The sequence below is a fragment of the Streptopelia decaocto genome (genome assembly GCF_964273445.1).
Source record: "Streptopelia decaocto genome assembly, chromosome: 1".
Taxonomy (NCBI): Eukaryota; Metazoa; Chordata; class Aves; order Columbiformes; family Columbidae; genus Streptopelia; species Streptopelia decaocto.
In genome coordinates this window covers 16500803-16521948 of record NC_138663.1, presented here as the reverse complement: position 1 = coordinate 16521948, position 21146 = coordinate 16500803, and the positions used below count along the sequence as shown (strand labels likewise).

Here is a 21146-nt window from a genome sequence, read left to right as displayed (position 1 = left end):
TCAGGCTTCCAGACTTACTGTCAACGGTGAAGATAATCAGAACTCAATTCTATTTGACACTGCATATATTTTAGTTTTCCTTCCTAAATGATCCCAGAGGGAAGAGGGTAATTCTATGTTCTGGCTCCTACTGAAGTGATGAATATTTCAATTTAGTAAATATTTAGCATATTGTCCAGAGAGGTATTTCTCTAAGACTATTGCTTGTAACTGCAACTCTGAGTGCTGCCGATATACATGCAGATGTAAATATTCTAGATCCTGCTACTTTCCTAAATTATTTACTCCCTGCACTACCTTTCTAATTTGCAAATGTGAATACCATTATCCTATGTATAAACTTCATCTATTGTTCTGAAGACTTAGTAAGAGAAGTACTAGTTTCTCCTCTAACTGCTGCTGAATTGAGCAGCACTTTTCAACGCCAGCTCTTGTAGAAAGATTCCAAATCAACACTTCAGCAATAAAATCTTCTACCAATAGTTCCTGCATGACAAAACAAGCAACGTCTACCTGCGGACAGAGGAGTACTTCATTCCTGGAAGGCTGCTGTGCTGTGAGCCTTTCTGTGGTAACAGGAAAGGTCTGTACACCCGTTCCCCGTGATGAACTGAAAATAGATTCTCAGTCTTTAAACGTATGAATACGCACATACATTTTTTGGCATTAGTAAAGCAGTCACGGCAACTTTTACAAATGTACTTGTCATATTGCAAAAGCATCTTTATAAGACTGACTAGCAAAACAAGTGTAATGAACTTACTTATGTCTGTCTGTATTTACAAGCAGGAAAAGGAACCTGACATCTCTAGAAAAATCTAATGTTGCTACAAAGGAAAAGTATTCTAATAATCTTAACAGTCTCATCTGCTATGCATTAGACAACGGGCAGCACTGTGTGAATGTAAAGCTCCCCAGAACACTCCCGGGGCTGTGACAGACACTGGCGTGTCTCCCATTGGACATAAACCAGGCTGTTGTCTGAGAATCCAGCTAATGAACTCCCATGGTTGGTTTTTTTGACCACTGGAATCTAGTTAGCGTCCAGGCTCAAATGCCAAGGTCGTTAGGCGCATTCCTGTGGTGGGAATTCTCCTGCAGCTGGGAACCAGGGTCTGCCTGCCTGACCTGATTCCTCACACTGCCCAGGTAATTCAAACCCACTCTTCCCCAGAACGGGTTTCTGAGACACAGTTAAAATCCTCAGCAAACTGACAGATATGAGCAACAGGCACCCAGCGACACGCAACAGCATTACCGAGCATCTGTAAACATGCCCTTAATTTTACAGGGAAGGAAGGAGAACAAGAGAGCACTGGCCAGGGGGAAATGAAGATCTTCCAAACGCAGAGCTCTGCTGCACTCGTCTTCGCACGGAATGCCCTTAGAGAGGAGAAAGCTTCTTTATACTGACAAAAGCAGGATTCTCCATGAAGCATTGAACTCCCGTGGCAGGGAGATGTTCCTCTAATGAAGTTAATAAAAATGGCTGAAGAAAGAAAATCACTCAGCTCCTCTCCCTTTATAGATTCTTGTTCCCAATCGTCCTCCTTCAGGGACTGTGGAGACCTGCCAGCTAATTTTGTGGACAAGATGGCTTCTAGGCTTCTCTCTGATCTGCAGATAATGTTATTATTTCTTCATAATTGTTTACTGTATAAAGTCAACATCTTTCTCTCCAGAGGGAGATTGCTCAGAGTCACTCCTGAGAGGCTTTTAGCTCACAGTTGTGGGCCCACTGTGGTCTTGACAACATACTCATGTCAAGGTTAATGTCATGTCACAGCACTATTAGTAGCTCCTTTCCTTGTGCGGTTATTTTTTCAACTGTAAGAATATTAATGCAATTTAAAGTTACTTCTAGAGCATTCTTAGCTGGCCTTGTGGGTTATTGCAATTACACAGACAGAAGTTTCAAGGCTTCTGAGAGTACGGTGGGAGTAATTGCAATTGTGGGGAAAAACTAGATTTTGGTTTTTGCTCTGAAAGCCATCACCTCCACATTCAGTCCTGGCTGAGAGATGGACTCTGCCCATGACCTCTTTCGTGCCACCTGAGCTTCATATTGGAACTTTCCCATTGCAGCCCCATCTGTAAAAGCAAGATAACGCTTTTTATCAGCTTTATGGGGATTTTATAATTCAATGCACATGAAGAGAACTGCAAGCCTTTCTGTGGTATTGCTGAATGCGAAACTTCCCTAAATCTTGGAGAACAGAGTCTCAACACAGAACCCCCAGACCACACTGAGAGAGAAGACTCAGCTCTTCTTCCTTTATTACAAAGTGAATAATTTAAGAATATTCTTGCTCACTGTCTTGAAACCATCCTTTATACGTCCCTGGGCAGAGCTGGAGGCAGCAAGGTTTGCATGTCAACAGCTGTTTTGGTTTTTTTTCACTGGTTTGATAATACCAAGAGCAGCAAAGCATCTGACTGTGCTGGTGCCCTGGGCAGGACTTTCCACCCTGTGTTATTCCAGTATCAGAGTCAGGCTTATGTAACTGAATAAATAGAAAAATAAATCAAACTCTATTCTTTGTCTTACATTTATAATCTCACAACAGTACCCATTGCACATTACCCATGCTGCTTGGACTTTGTCAGATTTATTCTTATGGGGTCTACATCCCCTAGAGCCACTGCTGGCCACAGAGTTCCCTACATTCAAAAGAACCAAAATGCTATATTCTTCTTGAAAAACATTTAGATGCTCTAATTGTCTCCCTAGGTTTCTATGGCAACCACAGCAACATAAACAGCCTTTCTGGCAGCCACAGGAGACTGAAATCTCTGCTCTCTTCCCTGGAACTTCTCAATGTAGAATGTACTGTAACCAAATAAATACAATTAACAATAAACACAGAGGTGGTATCTAGTACACCAGGCTGGCACTAGGGAAACTTCTTGTAAATAAAAATACATTACAGTATTTTATGATAACAGTCAAAGCACTGCCTGTTACATCAATGTTACCGAAGTACCTTGGGATCCACTGTGAAGAACAGTGCAAAGCTATAAATATATAAACAGGAGGCTTTTCTATGTCAGCTTGTGTGGCTGCAGAGAGCTTTAAAACAGTATATGACAAGGCCTTCTCTGTTGGTGCCCCTAAGCACCTCTCACCTCGCTGGCAGGTTGCACATCAGGAACAGAGAAGTCCCCGAGCGAGTGTCAGGACAGCTGGGGTCAGGATGGCTACGGAGCCACGGGGCTCCATGCACATCATGTGCTGTGACCGTGGGCACCTCTCCTGGCTGCAGCTCCCAGCTTCCCAGCAGGAAGATCATGCAGACGACATGACTGCAGCAGCAGTGAAATGCTCTGCACGGCACCCGCGCTCCGAGCCCAGCAGAAGCTGTTTCTCTGAACCTCCTGCATCAGGCAAGGAAGGCAGAGCTGCTGCTTTTGCTACAGTCGAGCAAACTGAGGTCCAATGAGTCCCAAACAAATCACTCGGGTCTTCCTACTCTCCTGAGCAAAATGAATAGAAAAATAAAACAGCCATACAAGGCCAGTGTAACTCGGGAGGTTTTAAACCATTTAAATCCATTAAGCCAATACAGGATGGCACGAAGCAATCAGAATATACAGGAGCTACAAAGAGGTTGCATGTGATAATTATGGTTATTCAATGTCCGTAGATCACAAAATCATCTTTCAAATTGTTAAACCAGCTTCTGTTCATAAAAATACCACATATTTTTAAAATAACTGCCACTGTATACCCAGCACATGGTGAAATAACTTTATGAAGCAAAGATACAATTTCAAGCATCAGCGCAAGTGTGATTCCTTCGCCAGTGCTGTTAGTTTGTCTTGGGCACTTGTTCTCCCTGTGCTGCCAGAAGATACGGATGATTCTGCTGCTCTGAGACAACCAGGGATGTAATTACACTGTTTCCACTGCAGCAATCTGCCCATTTGGAGAGAAAATCCTACAGCTTTTTGGGACTGGCTTTGCTGTAAAGCAGGCTCAGGATTTGAGGAAGGAAGGGGGGGCGGGAGGTGGGGTGGTGTACATGAATGTGAACCATTGGAAGTCAAAATCCACGGAGATACCCTCTGGACTGGGGTGCAGAAACACACCGACCTGTGAGGAGGAGGAGGCGGTGAAACGCTTGTGTGTCCCAAGGGCTTGGGAGGCACAGAAGGGGCCACCTGACACTTTACAGCTTGGAGGATCGGCTTTTAGAAAACTGCCTGATTACATAGGCCAGGTGGAGATGAGATTGGAAATTAATGAACACTAGAAATAGGGATAAATGTACAATCTTTGGAAAAAGATTTGTGGAATTTCAGTGGTTTTCTTTCTTAAGGCAAAACTTCCATTCTAATGAATACCAATATTAACATTGCGCAGTTTTCTCCTGAAAGATTTTGAACAGGGTATTTATGCTATGGAATTATTGTACAATATGGAAATATTGTATTTTGCAATATGGAAAGGAAATATTTCTCCTTTTCTCTCTGATTTGCTCCAACAGGCTGTACAGCAAGGAGGGTTATGTGAAAGTGAATATAAAAGGATTACTGATGTCCACATTTACTACATGTTATACAATAAGATTGCCTAACTAAATAAGTCTGATTTTATCTATCGAGTACTCATAACAAGTTTATGTTTCCATTATACAATAAGACTGCCTAATAAGTAAGTCTGATTTTACATATCAACTACTTGTAACAACTTTATATTTCCATTTATGGCTGCCTGTGTGTTAGCGTGATTTTGCTAACTACAGATGTGCTACTTAAAACTACATCATATATGAAATGAATGTTGATTTGGAATACAAAGACAGATCCATTAATTTAGAAATATGAAATTCCAAGCACTGGAGAGCATAGCAGGACAATAGGTAATTTGCAAAGTATGTTGTATAAAGCGCCATAGTCACCAAAAAAGCAAGAGGGATGAGATTTTGTAGTTTTCAGTTATTTATTAATAAAGAGTAATAAACCCCAAATGATCACACTGCTTTTAAATTAGGATTACAAAGCATACAAGCTACCCTCTTGGCATCTGGAAGGAACCACTAGGCATAATATTCTAATAGTACTGCAATCAAAAGGAGGACAATTTCAGAGTAATTTTAAATTAATGATTTTACAATTAGTAGATATTTTCATAACTTCCAATCTTGGTATAGTATGACTCACTGCCACTATGGCGCTTGGTTTTAAATTCTGAGAAATACACAGAAAGTTAAAAAATATAAGAATAAACAAGCTGAAACCACCACACAACCCTTTCCATATTTCCCAAGTATGTTTATGGTGCGTGGGTGGCAGAGATGAGTTATGGCAAGGAGGTTTTACCAGCAGTAATTACACATTTTATCAGCAGTAATGATATAATTCCCTTGTGGCACTGAACCATTCCAAACTCTAATCCAAGCCCTAATCACCATTAAAGTATTGATAAAGCCCTTACAGGACATTGTTCCAACTCATAAAGCCATTCCGTAAGAACAGTCAATACTTAATAAAACTTGAAGATTGCTGTGACTTCACAGGAAATCTTTGTGCTCTTAAATGTGATGTATTTTACAGTTGCCTTGGGACTTTTGCATGAACGCACACAGTTTCACGTTCCAAGCACAATGTGTGGCATTAACACCACTTTCAAGCACAGAACAGAGAAATCAGTGGCCACAAACCACGCTTTTGACAGTTGGAACTTTTCAGAATTTTAGCATTTTAGGTTATGCAGCCGAGCAACTTGGTTTCTTCAGTAGGCCAATATTAAAACGTGGTTTAATTAAAGCATTGAAAAAGACAATTAATTCAGAGGGCTTTAAGTGTATACCTAGGGAACATGCCCCTCAAATGAATGAAGACATCAGGGAGAAGTAATTTTCCTAATTGCTAGTGTACTTTTGCCACACTTGCTAGGTGGCAGACCACACCGAACTGGCTGCACACATGAGGATCACGGCTTTCATTTAGAACAGTTGTTAGAATGTAATAACCCACTTTTGACAATGTCAAGTTATTTTTTTTCTTCCTGAACATCATAAGAGTAACATTTTATGTAAAAGCAAAAGTGCTCTCATTAGCATAAAATAAACCATCAGTAGAGCACAAGATCAGAAAATCTTGAAAAGTGACATACCTGCCCCACGCTGCTTTCATTGTAGAGTCTTTATCAACAGGAATGCATGAGGACTCAACAACACTTGATTTATTAAATTTATAGCAGAGACCACAGTCCGGATCTAACATACATCCATTACAATAACTGAAAGAGAAAGAAAGAAATACTGAAGCCACACTTTATTCATTTGTACATATCAAAACCAACAGCATCTCCTAATCAATCTTGGGATGCACGTAGTCAAGTTGTCAGTGTTGGAGACAAGATAATAGGAACTGCCCAAGAACTAATATAGATTTTTTTTGCCTTTTTCTGTACCACATTTTGGTGGCCCAGTTGGAAATCTCCCAGTGACATCTGATCAGGCTGTAGGAGAATTCATTAATGGAATGAATTTTAATCTAAATAAAGAAAGATTGAGGTTGAAAAGAAAGAACCATATGTCATACCTAATAACCAAACTCTGATTTGGGCACATACAGATGAGGCAGTCAGTCTGAGCTCACCATACTGCCTGTGTGGGGGAACTCGGCGCCTGAGTTCCCATCGATGGATGGAGTCCATATGTCAGTGGAGCCAGTTGACATACAGGCGTCTAGAGCTCAAAAATATTCCACTTGCTCTTCACCTGGCACGGCAGAGCACGGCACCTGGCACGGACACCTCCCAGCTCCTTGGTGGTCTCAAAGAACCAGAGATGCCTGGATTTGGGCACGTGAGCTATGCAGGAATTCCAGAAGCCTTCATGCAGTGCAGGTGATTGGAAAGCTGCTGGCACAAGCTTCCCCAGACCTAGCAAGCGCTCAAGAACATTGCTGTGGTGGTGTTTACCTTCCCTGGAAGCCATCTCAGATTCAGAGACACATTCTCATCAGTAGAGCCCCTGATATATTCTAAGGGATAACTTCAGGACTTAAAAACAGGAAAATGAAAAACTTCTGAACACAGACTAAGTCTGGAAATTTGAAATTAAAATTAGACTTTGAAATGTAACATCTGGAAATGTATTATTAAGGTGACTAAAATAGCTTCAACATATATCCCTGTAACAACAAAACCAAGGAAATAATCCTTTCTGAGTGTGTATCTTTATCATAACAATGACCTAGTGAATGCAAAAATAATCTGCTTAAACTACTATACCATTATGAGAAAAAGTAGAAATGTATAACAAAGTCCAAGAAACTAAATCAGTAAAGCAGATTATGTGGATTTTAAAAGTCTGAAAGTAAATGCTTAAAATCTAGTAGTTCAAACTTTTCTTACTATGGTATTTCTAAAAGAGTTATAGTGAGGTCAATTCATATGGTAGTTGGCAAAAAGTAGAGAGCTGGGAAAGTGTTAAAACCAATGTATTCATTTGCATTTTCCTGCTTCTCCCAAATTTCAGAAATTTGTGCTCTTTGTTATCATGTGCTTCCTAATTTAGCAAATTACTGCAGAATTTCCACATTGTTTACTTTTTAGAAAACAACTGGTATATCAAATTTATTTTTGAACAGCTTTTTCTTATATATATATGTACGTTAGGAAAACTGCATTAAATTAGCTCTTTAAACAGAGATATAACCTGCAGAAAATATTTTTAGAATGGAGATAAATCAAAACTTTCAGGTAGAAGTTGATCATTTAACTGCAGTAAACATTTTTTCTCTTGCAAATATAAATGAGAAAAAGGTAACTCTGCAATTATAAATTATGAAAGGACAATTCCAATATTACATTAGTGAGACTTGGTTAGATTTTGTTAATTAATATGAGGACAGCAATGGGTAGCAATGAAAAGAGCTGACAGGAAGAGAAAACTATACACGAATAAAAATGTTTTATAAATCACAAGTGTGTTTAAGGATGTAATAGCAATATTGAAAAGAACTATAAAATTATAGCATCTTCTAGTGAAAATAATCCTATGATATCCAACAGGATTCTGATACATGATTTTCAAACTGTAGAACATTTTCCACTCAAATTATTTTATATATCAAAGTACCTTTTAACAACATGAATTTATAAGATCACCCACGGTGCTAACACATCCAGCACGGCAGCCTGGCACAGAAAGCTGACATTTCCAAATGTTCCATGCTATCAAGTGCAGAAGTGGATTTTTAAGTCAACTATATGCCAACCATATTCATTGTGAATACCGTGTGCAAAATCTAACACAATAAAGTGGTCTTTAGGCAACAATTCTCTTCAGAAAATTTCAAGGTTCCTCTAAATTTATCCTTTTTTAGGTTTTATTTCAAGCAGAAATATAGTCAAATAACCAACACCAGCCAGACCATCAGCAGGACACAGGAACGCAGAGGAATGACAATTAGACAGGAATGAGTGTCGTCTTTAGAGTGTTGCCAGCAGAGGACAGGATGGGGACTGGATGCCTCCTCATTTCCCTCAATGTCCTCACAAAAATCAAGCACGAGATGAATGACAGAACAGAACCATCCATTGTCTGTTCTGTCCTACTGGGTTTGTTCTCCAGATAACTTCACATGACCTCAGCGGGCGGTGGGTATCAGTAACCAGTCAATTAGGAAGCAGAAGGTATCTTATTTATTCCTCCCCCTCCATCCAGCAGCCCAGAAAAAACACAAGAAATTTGATTAGTGATCCCAGTGTCTGCCCACACGGCTGTTAATTCAGCTGTTCCTCGGCCTTCATTGGGAATGCACAACTTTGTCTTCCAGTCGGCGTTCAACATCATAAAAGCTGCTGGATTTCATGTCATGCTAAATATCAGAGGTTACACTTACTCATAACAGTTTAAATAATTTAAAACTCTTATTTTCCGCAGCTTTTCTGCAGCTTGCCTTTCAGGTTGAGAAGTTAAATAACAAATATTTTTAAACCCTTTACCTTTAGGTTAGGATTTTTTGCCATTAGCTATATAGTAAGTTCATACACTCAAGCTTTGACTTTAGATTTTAGAGACAAGACCAATTTACATCAGAGGAAACCTGGAAACTGAATATACAAGGCCTCTCAAATCTAACTCCCAGCAGACTGAAGGTAGGCGGCTGCTGTTCAGACCATCTAGCATTCTTCTGCGCTCTGTTTTATCATTGATATAAAACCTTTACGTTGACTTTGATCAGGTAGATAGTCATCACCTTTTCCAAGATGACAGACGTTTTTTTTTTCCTCCAGAATTCCAACATATGCACATTACAACTGTTTTATGCACAATAAAGAAATCTGTATTGGTTAATAAAAACTAATGATCACTGAAGATGCAGCATGAAACAAGAAAGGAAGGGGTTTTTCTTAATGAAGCAAGTTAAAAAAAACTAAAAAAATAATGTGCTGAGGCTGTTTACTCTAAATTTCTGTCTCAAAAAATGGAAATAAAATATATAGTAGTTTCAGGCTTCTGCTCTTCTTCACTCTAGCCCCATTACTATTTGCTAAACAAAAATATTTAAACAATTTGAAATTGAGCACATATTCTTACATGCTCATAGTGTAAATAAATTAGGACACAGTATACCAGGAAAATAAATGCACAATATAATACTTATTGACAGATATCTACTACAGATCTCCTTCCTGTCCTTCAATGTACCTTCTTATCAGCCCTAACCAGACATATCGAAATATATGTCAGAGTATAAATCTATAAAAATACTGATACTTCTTCAAATCTATACCACAGATCAGTTACGGCCTAAACAGCTCCATACCAGAACACTCCAGGATGCCTATGTAGGGAAGGAAATTTGCATCCAATTATAAATGTGAAACTTGTTTCCTGTACTTTATCCTAAAATATGTATATTCATGTTTAGGTTATGAGCTAGTGTCTTGGAAACAGGTTCTGCCACAAAGAGCCAGTTTAAAATTCCCAGGCAGGGTGGTTCTCAGTCAGACTGACAACTCATCAAGACTGAAATACCTGAGAGAGATTATTTGATTTTGATGAAACCAGGCAGCATTTCAGCACAAAGGTTCTACAACGTGTCTAGTTCCCTCCCTGCAACCCAACAAGGCAGCAAGTACCTAGACTTCAGATGCTTCAGCTTACTTAGCAGAACAACAACAACCAGTGATGTCAGGCTTCAGAAGTCCCAAGATGTCCATTTTCTTGGCAGCTCGGTGGCATGAAGCCTCCAGAACAGAAGTCCCAGTAGCCTGGCTCCTCGGTGCACTGGGAACTGCCAGGGAATGGGATTTCTGGGTTCCTGCTTCATTGTCAGAGCACGTTTACTGACAAGCTGATGGACCTTTAGGAGACTAGATATCCCCAAACCTGCGATTCCACACTCTGATTCTGCGAACACAGTCAAGGCTTCCATGCTCTTATGTTCCCATTATCTGACCACAAGGGAATATGTGACCTTCAGAAAGCCTGACTGCACTAACCCCAAGGTCCCTTGCTAGCAATTTCTTGCCAGCCTGAGCACCACCAGCTTTCTGGATGCTCTGTTCTGGAGCAGCCTGCCCCATTAACTGCTCCTGAGGTCACAGATTGGTCCCAAAGATCACAATTCCTTCCCCTTTCACAAAGAACTTAACGTATATAGATGAATTATTAATGGGCTTACTGTGCACATTTTTCTTGATAACAAAATTACTGTTTTCTTTCTTCCTAACAGTGTAGTCTACCAGCCTCTAGTGCAGTTTCTAAAAAGACTGAATAAAATCTCAGACCTGCTAAAGTGACCCTCCAGATGCCAGTGAAAGGTTCACAATTGTTTCTTCCCATGCGTTTTTCTCCACTACTTAGAATACTCTATACTTGTATTTGGTTTGTCATGATATTTTGTGCTTTAAAATTTGTAAAATGACCTTGTAAGTGTGACTTTCCTATAATTCTCAGGAGCCTCTTAATTTGAGCTGTAAATTGTACCTTGCCACTTTTTGTTGAGTGATTTAGCAGTAAAACCTTTGCCCAGTGCCCTTGTTCTGCAAATGCTGTTTCTCTTTGTCAGATTATTTTGCCTTTTTCAAGCTGAACCTCAGTTTCTGAACTACTCATTTCAAAACATTTCATCAATTTTCACTTTTGCCACATCGTAAGGAACTTATAACTTTGCCTTCCATATTCTGTTAGCCAATCATAAAACTATATTAACATGTTACTGCCATCCAGTTACAGAAATACAAACTGAGCTTGATATTATATTCTGGATTGTGTAGTTCTTTTCCAGAATAACACTTGATTACATTTCCAGTAGCACCTGATTTCATAATATTCTACTACATGGGTAGCATGAACAGCCTCTCAGAGTATCCAAATGTCCAGAAATGTGGACGTTTCTTGGGGATGGACTCTTTCTACTTGTTTTGGATTCATCAGTCGCCCTGAGCACACGCTGCAAAATCAGCCCATGTATGTGAAGAAGTAGCTATATGCAAAAATCTGATACACTCACATCACACAAGACATTTGGGTCATGGCCTGTCTTCTTCACAGAATAAATTCTGCTGTTGTGTACCTGTTGAACCCACTGCTCCTGCTCTGCATGATGCTCATATTGCTAAACAAGGTTCTCCTCACAGAGCTGTAGGAACCATAAAAAAAATCTCAGTCAGGAAAGCCACAATGTAGGGACAGGAGGGTCTTGCGATATCTACTGAGGATTAGCACATGATTAGCACATACGCCCCCAAGAGAACATAAGCTGCAAATTACCTCAGGCTGGAAAGGAATGTCACTTTGTTTGCACTGCTTGCTGTTTGCCATACTGGAGACATGATCCTAGGCCAGGTGGATCTTTCATCCTACCTGGTATGCCCTCAGGTTTACTCTTTGCTCTCAAGACTGGTTACATACACAATCCTCTACCTCCCTTAGCAGGTGGTGTAGTTGCTTTCCAGCTCTTTATAGAAAAACAACATAGAATCACAGAATCATTTTGGTTGTAAGAGACCCTCAAGATCACTGAGTTCAACCATAACCTAACTCTAGCACTAAACCATGTCCCTAAGAACCTTGTCTATGCACCTTTTAAACACCTCTAGGGATGATGACTCCACCACTTCCCTGGGCAGCCTGTTCCAATGCTTCACAATGCTTTCCACAAAGAATTTTTCCCCAATATTCAATCTAAATCTCCCCTGGCACAATTTGAGGCCATTTCCTCTTACCCTGTCACTTGTTATCTAGGAGAAGAGACCAACCCCCATGCTACAGCCTCCTTTCAGGTAATTGTAGGTAGCAATAATGTCTCCCCTCAGCCTCCTGTTCTCCAGGCTGAACAGCCCCAGTTCCCTCAGCTGCTCCTCATCACACTTGTGCTCCAGGCCCCTCACCAGCTTCGTCAACCTCCTCTGCTCTTGCTCCAGCACCTCAATGTCTTTCCTATAGTGAGGGGCCCAAAACTGAACACAGTATTTGAGGTGTGGCCTCACCAGCACCGAGTACAGGGGGACGATCACTTCTCTAGTCCTGTTGGTGAGACTGGAATCAAGCTTTCCTTGCTTCTGTGCTTATATTCTCTATTCTACAACCAGAGAATGCCTCTCCCTCCAGCCCCAGCTGAAAGAAAATGGCCAGGACATCTGAGCTGAGCATCACCATTCAGAGCACGCCTACCCAGCTGGATTCAACAAGGGACATAGGCAACTGATGAATCGAAATGAGAAAAACAGCAAAGATATTTAACTCAACAAAAATATAAGACTTTTGGACAAATAATGCAGTATATTTATTAGCTCTGTTGACATGTGAGAAGATTGGTGTATTTGGCTTTCAGCCAGCTACACAAAGAGTTTAAGGGGTTTTTTTGGTAAATGGCTTACTTCATTTTCATACAAACTCATTTCAGTCAGGTACTAGGACCTTTTTTAAAACTTCCTGATGCTTGTGTCTGAGGGCTTGTGCTGTTTGCAAATGCTTCACCGCACCTCACGCAAGAATTTAAGCACTTTGTGATACTTCTGATGATTCCTGTGTTGCTTCCGAAAGCTAACCATTAAATTCTGATTAAATATCACTGGCCATAGGGGATGCTTTAAGTAGTTAAAATGTGTGGTAACTGCAAGATACCACTCCAAGCTGTCATATCTGGGACACATAAAATACAATACTTAACAAAGAATGAGAAAAACCTACTTGGACTTTAAGAACACTTTCCTGCAATTACAGGAGACATAAGTTTATTTGCTGAGGTCTCCTGGCAGTCCATTACGTAACACATGTATCCACTCAGTGATTTTCATAAAGACAAGCTACTATTTATAATCACAGTACTCATACGCTACCTGCAGTTCTGTCATCTACTATGCAGCTATTCCAGCAGGTCTAAATCACGGTCATATTCAAGTATGATCAGCTCTTCCTCATCTTCCAATCAAGCTCCATCTAGTCCACTGACACTGTTCCTCAGTGTCTCCTTCATAGGTAAGTTCCAGACAAGTACTGAATCCTTATTCTTCTTGATATGCCAGCCACATATGAATCCATTAGCTCTCTTCAGACTTCCCTTAAACTCTTTTTTCCAAAGACTCATATGCCTCAACTACCCAACACAACTTATATACACTCAGAGCACCTGGTTTTGGTGTCTTGGTGTTTGCTACTTCTACTTTAGATCTGAAGAGGACCCCGATGGCTCATCCATTATTCCTACCTATGATAGTCCTACAAGGGAACTACTCTCTACACTATTGCTTTGCAGAAGTCATCACGGTTACACCACTACTATATAACCACCTTGGCAGCAGACTGCGCTGGAATGCTGACACCACATGAAAAATGTCCCGACCTACTGGCACATAGGTATCAATTGTCTCTTGTCCTTGACGATCTTTCTTTCTGAATTTATACAGCCCCCAGCACAACAGCTTCCTGATTTATGCCTGGAACTGAGCAACACAGACAATAAATAACAGAAACAACTGTCTTACATGTACCTTTATTTGAGTGTAATGGCAGTCTCCGTAGAATACTTTGCTTTTAAAACTACTCTTCCAAAGAGACCCTACACAGAGCTATTATACTATACTGCCAGTTTCTGGGCAGATCAGATAAAAGCCTTGCTCAAACTTGATTAAAAGCATTGTTTTGAGTTTTTGTTTAACAGCAAAGTTTTAGAAGTATTAGCGGAGATGTGAAGTGTTAATAGGTCCCTCAGTAATGGGGGGTTTGATTCAAAGACAAAGTGGAAATGTTAACAATGGTTATAGGGTCTGCATTACACTGATAGACGTTATAGTTCAAGTAAGTCACTTCTCAGATCTTTGTGTTTAAATTGATGACAGGAGTTTTTCCTCAATCACATTAGAGATGCTTACTACATGGAACTGACATATTCCTTCTTGTCGCTTATGACTTTTAATTAAACTACAAGCTTTGAGTGATAAGGAGCAACATGCCAGCAGGTAGAACATTATTACCAAGTGATAGATCCTTATAGGATCTCCTTAATAAATTTCAAGACATTTTGAGGTCATTTTACAGTTCTGCAACATACACTGCCTCTCAGAATTTTAATTATGTTTCATAAGAGCTGCCAAAAGTATTCTCAAACATGTTTATCTCTTTACACACTCATAATTTTTGAACTTAATAGCAGAAACACATTATCATATTTATTCCTGCAATTCTCAGTTATCAGATGACCAGCAGCTTAGTCATTTTGACATAAGAAACATAAAGAGTATTTTTAAAAATACAGGTTCTGTGATACAGCGACAGTACAAAGAATACCGACCTCTAGTTTGCAGCTAAATAAGATTGTCCATCTCAACAAAACAAAGTACAATAGCTAATATACTTCCTATATGCATCCTAAAGCTATTAAATACAATAAAACCAGCTTCAGTTACTAGGTTAGCTGAATTTTTCAGGACTGATCCCAATTATATACTTTGCTAAACTAATGAAGAAAATTTATATTTCTGTCTATTAGCTATCTTGTAAAATTTCTATGTAAGAGTACTAAATATTGGTGCCTTCATCTCAGTGGTGTGTATTTGTACAATGAGCTTAGGAACATTAACCACGTGAGGGTGACTAATTCAAAGATGAACAACAGAGTCCTTGTGTGCTCAGCACAGCTGGCACAGCCTGTATTATTTTAATCAAACTCTGAGGACAATTGATTTGGGAAGAACCTTGAAAAAGTTCTTGTGCACAAGTATTTCCCTAGTACATGAGCTTCAGGGTTAACCTAAGCTTAACATAGAAGTTACCATTTTCATATAGTAGCTGATGTGAAAAAATATTGCTTAAGTAGAACAAGTTCACATTCTGTCTTCTACAGCTGACCATGTCTCAAGAAGTGCCGTAAGAGAGACAGAGACATGCATAAAAGGAGACAAAATGGCCAAGAATACAAGGCAACAGGAGAAAGGTTGTTTTCCAGAAATGGGTGAATGTCCCAGAGAAAGGCAGGGTGGGATGGTGACACCTTTGATGCTTTAATGATTGGGAAAAGGCAGTAGGGTACCTACTTAAGACCTGAGAGAACTGCAGGAAGATGTGCCAGGGGAGGTTTAGGTTGGACATTAGGAAAAGGTTCTTCCCCCAGAGGGTGCTGGAGCACTGGAACAGGCTCCCCAGGGAGGTGTCACAGCCCCAGGCCTGACAGTGTTCAAGAAGAGACTGGACAACACCCTCAGACACATGGTGTGAACTGCGGGGTTGTCATATGCAGGGACAGGAGGTGGACTCGATGATCCTTGTGGGCCCCTTCCAACTCAGGACATTCTATGATTCCATGATGACTTTACGACTCTATGACAGTGCATATGCCCTAACCTTGAACTCCATTCAGAACCAGGCAAATCCCCATTAAGAACAGGAACATGTTTATAGAGTTTTGAATAGTCAAAATATTAATAGGAATGGCTAGCATATATTTTTATTTTTAAGGTTATAAACTTTGGAATTATGCTGCTCTTAAATTTACCTCTGAGCTTCTCCGTGGCCTTGATAAGTAACAGATCACAGCTACTGAAGAGATTATAACAATTCAAAGAAGAGAAGTGGTCACACTGCAAACATCAGTACAATCTTACACAGATTGAGTGTGAAAATGGAGTTTGATTTAAGGATAGCACACAGATGAGCACTCACCTTACCCTTCCTCAGTGAGATACCCACCCACTTCTACCTGTGAGAAGGCAAAGAGAATTTCAGTGTTCTACTGGGTTTGCATTACTTCCATGATGTCCTTGTGAATGAGGATCGCATTCATTTTTTTTCACTGATTTACAGATGATTTTTGGCTGTTGATCAACTACGATATTATATACCTCTACGCCAAATGAAAATATTTTATTTTATATTTGCAGCCTATCTTACTGGTTTGCAAGCACGTACAGGTAACCTGTACCTCTCTTTGCACAACATCGCTCTTTCAGAAAGTAGTATTCAAGGTGCTTTTTTTAATCAGGACTGTGACTGTGTTCTTTATCTGCTAGTTTGTTCTGTCTTCATTGTTATTCTAGCAGCAGGAATTAATCTGTGCAGAGGAATATGGATCTGAGGGAACAACAAACAAACAGACTGTTTGTAGTAGCTCTAAGGCTTCCATAATGGACACCTACACTTACTCTAGCACAACAGATTTGCAAAGATAAAACGCATTTTCACTCCGCACAGGATCAGTGAAACTTTTGTCAGAAAAATATGTTTTACCAATGATTTTATAACTTGTAAATACGTTTTGGTGGAGAAAATTAAAGTTATATTTAGGAAACACTCTCATACTCTGAGATGGCCAAGCTGCAAACAGGTTTAGACTCCAGCTAAGTGTATCACCATTCAATGAAGGAGACTATGAGCTGCATTTGTGTAGGCACACATATTTTAAAGGGGTTACGGTGGCAACAGGGAGATGGCATTACATGTTGATCATCTGAAGTCCTGCTGTCTTTTTGCTTTTCCAAAATTTCTGAGACCTCTTCAAGGCTTGCAAGATACAATGCTAAGCAACATGAGATACCAGCAGTTATAATGAAGCAAGCTAATACATGGATTAAACAGCAAGAGACCACTGCCACTAAGTTGCTTCATTTTACTTTGATTGGGTAACTTACTTGTAACTATTCCTACAGTAACATTTGCCACCCGATGTGGTGGTGATCTGTATGGCTCCTTTAATGCTATTAGACTTAGAGCAGTGTAGAAAATATCCAAAACTGGCATTATGCAGAATAGACTTTTACTTCCAAATCCTCAGGTTTGAGAATCTCTTTGACTCAACTCTATAACTGCCCTGGGGATAACTTCAGGGCCCAAAAGGAGAGAGGTGATCCCCACAAAACACAACCCAGCCTTTAGCTTTCCTTTGGTTTGCAGCCCCCCACCTCCTCTTCTTTCCAGGACCGTGCTTGTTAAGCTGCAGTTCTTCTAACCCGAGTGGAATGGTGAAGATACCGTGTACTTTCTCACGATAAAATAACTTCTTTAAATTTCATTCAGTTTATTTACCATGTGCACAGAGCACAGCTGTGTCTCGAACAGCCACATTTCCAAGTTGAATATAATGTATGCCTGTATGTTACCCCCTCCAGAAATAATTTAGATAAAGGAATAAATTAATGTATATTTCCTACGCACAAGAGCTTGGCAGAAAGGCATGCTGAAATTAAGCTCCTCTGGAGACATCACTGGAAGTAAAATCTTTAAAATGGTTTTCTTCCCTTGATCCATGCTGAAAACAAAGAACATTTCTTGTACTTCTTGCTCCCTTGGCTGAAGACACCTGGAATTTTGAAGCTTCCTGGTACTGAGTCAGTGGATGATATCACCTCCCAAAATGGACACTAATATTCATGATGCTGATGGAATATTCTTCGTCTGATTCGAGCAAGATCAGGGTTTGGTGATGTTTTGAGGCATGAAAATTGATATCCCAAATATAGTTTTAGATACACAGGTGTGAAAGTCATTATTAACCATATAAATGCCTATTTTTAAAAAACATTCCAAATAATGGGTGCTGTAGCCTAAGTCTGTGATGTGGGCAACTGCATCCATTTATTAGTTTCAACTCTCTTGGCTTTTGTGTCTCTTTACCAAGGTATACTATCAGACTAAACCAGAAGCAACTAAAGCTTTCCCCTGTGTTGCTCATTATTTCACATACCCCTCTACATGTTCACTTTTATCTGCAGAATAAGAGAGATCCTCCTATTTCAAAATATTCCCAAATGAAAATAATTCAATTATTTTATTGGTCTTTTCTAGACTCTCTGAATTTTTATCATATCTGCATTTGCTCGCTTCAGGCTCGAAACGGAAATTATGACAGATTAAAATATTCCAATAATTCATGATAAAACATGCTTTTACTAGAAGTAGCTGCTTTCATTTTTCATGCTTTTTCCCAAAAGTGCACACCAAGCAAGCCACATCAAGTCTATATTTCCTTCCCGACTAGCTGTGGTTAACTGGAAAATGAAAACTGCGTTGAATAATTTTTCATTACTTCTTAAGGTGGACTAACCATAGTTCTTCTACACAGACTTTACAATGTTTCAGGTTATGCAATCACCTAGCTTTATCAGATAACAAATAATGAGTTCTGCAAACGGTGCATCTGTGCTCTCCAGACATCTTTTCCAAATAGTTAAGTCCTAGGCAAATCCTTCTGACATCCTGCTATTAAAGTTATCTTACTCTGTAAGCAGAGCGTTTGACAGCTCTTCCCCTCTTTGCATCTTTTAACCGGATTACTTGCCATTTGAAAAAGCTGTATAGGCACATCTCAAAACTCGCAAAGCATAGTTCATTCTGTAGTAGAAAAGAAGTAAAAATACAGGTTTTGCATGTAGGGATCCTCACATCTGGTAGTATCTAATGTCGCAGTTATTAGCCTCTATTTACACTTTTCTGAAGATGCTCTGTCCCCTTCCTGGGTACCTATAAAGCTTCAGATCCCCAGAATCTTTCACCTAAGACATTATTCTGGCATATGAAAAGCCATAAACCATATTTCTAGCCAATACTGCTAGGAAACTAGAAGCATACCTCTCATCTCTTCATACTTATCTCTATTGCAAATACATGTAAACCAGATTTCGAATATAAGAAAGAATTTCTTCAGCCATTTAAATAGGCAATTTTCTGCTCTGCCAGCTAAATGAACATAAGAGCACTCACACATGAATAAAAACATCAAAATACAAAAATTTACACATTCTTTGTTAAGAAGTAACGTTATCTGAAACTATTGCATGTGAAAGTGCATCTTCTGCCCACTATAGAGAAAAAGGTTAAAAAAACCAAAATCACATTTGTTTTAATTGTTACTTGATCTGTAATTACCCGAAGGGTTGTTCGTTTTATTTTTCTTTTTTCCATGCAGGAAGACAAAAGGCAAGGAGGGCAAGGAGCACATCTTCTTGAAGATTTTACAGCTCTTATACATGACAAGTCTACAAGCAGACAAATAACAGCAAGTATATTTACAAACCACTTTTAAAATACTCCTAACTTTGTGTCCACTATAAATTGCAGCAGGTGTGATACAGAGGAGATCTCAACTGGGGAGTTTGCTGTTTAACCATCTTATTTAGTCCAAAAAATTTCAGAGGATTATTCAGAACTTTGAAGAAAATCATCTAATTTTCTCTGTTGAGGGAAGTTAGGATTTTAACTTGAGGTATCTAGTGTAGCCTTGTACTAGACTTAGTGAAAAACTGCCTATTACTTACACTAGGTTGTAAAACTCAATTCAAAATAATCTTCAAGAAGATTGGATGAACAATTGAAATCTCACCTGTACTTTGTGCAGGTAGAGTTTTGATGTGAAGGATCTGGTGGATTAAGTGTGATTCTTGGCGAGACCTGAGCTGATAGCAAAAATCCCGAAGCTAGGATAACGAGTGCTACAGCAGTACCTAAAAACACAGATAAAGAACAATGTGACATTTTTCTCCAGAGTACATGAAATAATTCTCTATTGAAATGAACTATGCTTTGGAAAACAAGGCACCCCATTACTGTGTACACAGCATTGTCTAAGGAGTTGTGATGAGAACCTAAGAAAAACACCCTTTGCTACATCCACATCTTGAATCAGGTTAGATGTTAAAGTCAAGTGCATTGGGTTTAATGTTCAGATATTAAATTAATAGGTTTAGACTTTTTTTTTTTTTAATATGTGGAATTGAAGACTGGATGAATGAACAGACATTTTTTTTTATGTTGAAAATAACGCTGTAAAGGTAAATTTTAATAGTGACTTTGAAAGCACGACACTTCTTCCCCCTCCCACACCCAGACTTGCAGGCTTTCCTGAGAAACAGAAAATAGCATCAGCTTTTTCACTGACTCCGCTTCTCTTTGTGAAATGAGATAAATTTGACTTCTCATAAAAACACCACCAAAAAGCGCAACTGCAATTTTTGATTTGTTCCAAAGAGCACATATACCACCTGCTAGGAAAACGTCCCCTTCTATCTATTTGCCCAATAAATTCCTTGTGCACAAGCTGGGCAAAGCGATAAGGAGGAAGATGGCAAAAACGTTCATACTTTGTACAACAGGCCATTACTAGAACATAGCCCATAGTTCTCCTACCTCCTTTGTCACACACACACAATATGCTGCATCGTTTTTATGAAAATTTATATACTTCACAACAGGATACTACCCTAACTGTCCCAAATTCAGACTTATAAAACATTTACATCGTGCTATTCGACAAGGCATCTAACTCTGTGTTGCATAAAATACCCTGTATACCTCTTTGTATACTCACTATTTACGTGGCATGTTTGAGAGGCTGCATAGAACATGTATAGCCTGATCTACAGACTACCAGTACTAAAACCATAAAACTAGTGATAACTTCATTTGTGAGCTAGTTATTAATGATGTACTACCAAAAACAGTCTCACAAAGCACTGAAGCACCTCCCAGGGAGTCGGCAGCACACGTTTGCAGGGGTGCAATGATACAGCTTAGCGGCTGAGGGCAAATGAAGTTGAGGGCAATTCTTAATTCAGCTCAAGTGCTCCTCATCATCTCTTTGCTCTCTGCGATGGAAGCTCCTAAGCAATTTTCTCAGAAATGCCTCTGTGCAAACCTTTAGAAAAGCCACTACATTGAAAACCTTCCTGTGTCACTCTGGTCATCTTTAAG

The 21146-nt window shown here is 39.4% G+C and overlaps 1 protein-coding gene across 1 annotated transcript in view; it reads right to left on the bottom strand.

Moving 5' to 3' along the window:
- The window catches only part of SLC2A13 (solute carrier family 2 member 13), a 154070-nt gene that overhangs the window by 20689 nt on the left and 112235 nt on the right, over positions 1-21146 (bottom strand). Inside the window, exons 6-7 of the mRNA XM_082059777.1 lie at positions 19780-19900; positions 6119-6244 (exon numbers count right to left, since the gene is read on the bottom strand). Of these exons, the coding sequence (XP_081915903.1) occupies positions 6119-6244; positions 19780-19900 (247 nt within the window). The remainder of the gene's footprint in view (positions 1-6118; positions 6245-19779; positions 19901-21146) is intronic.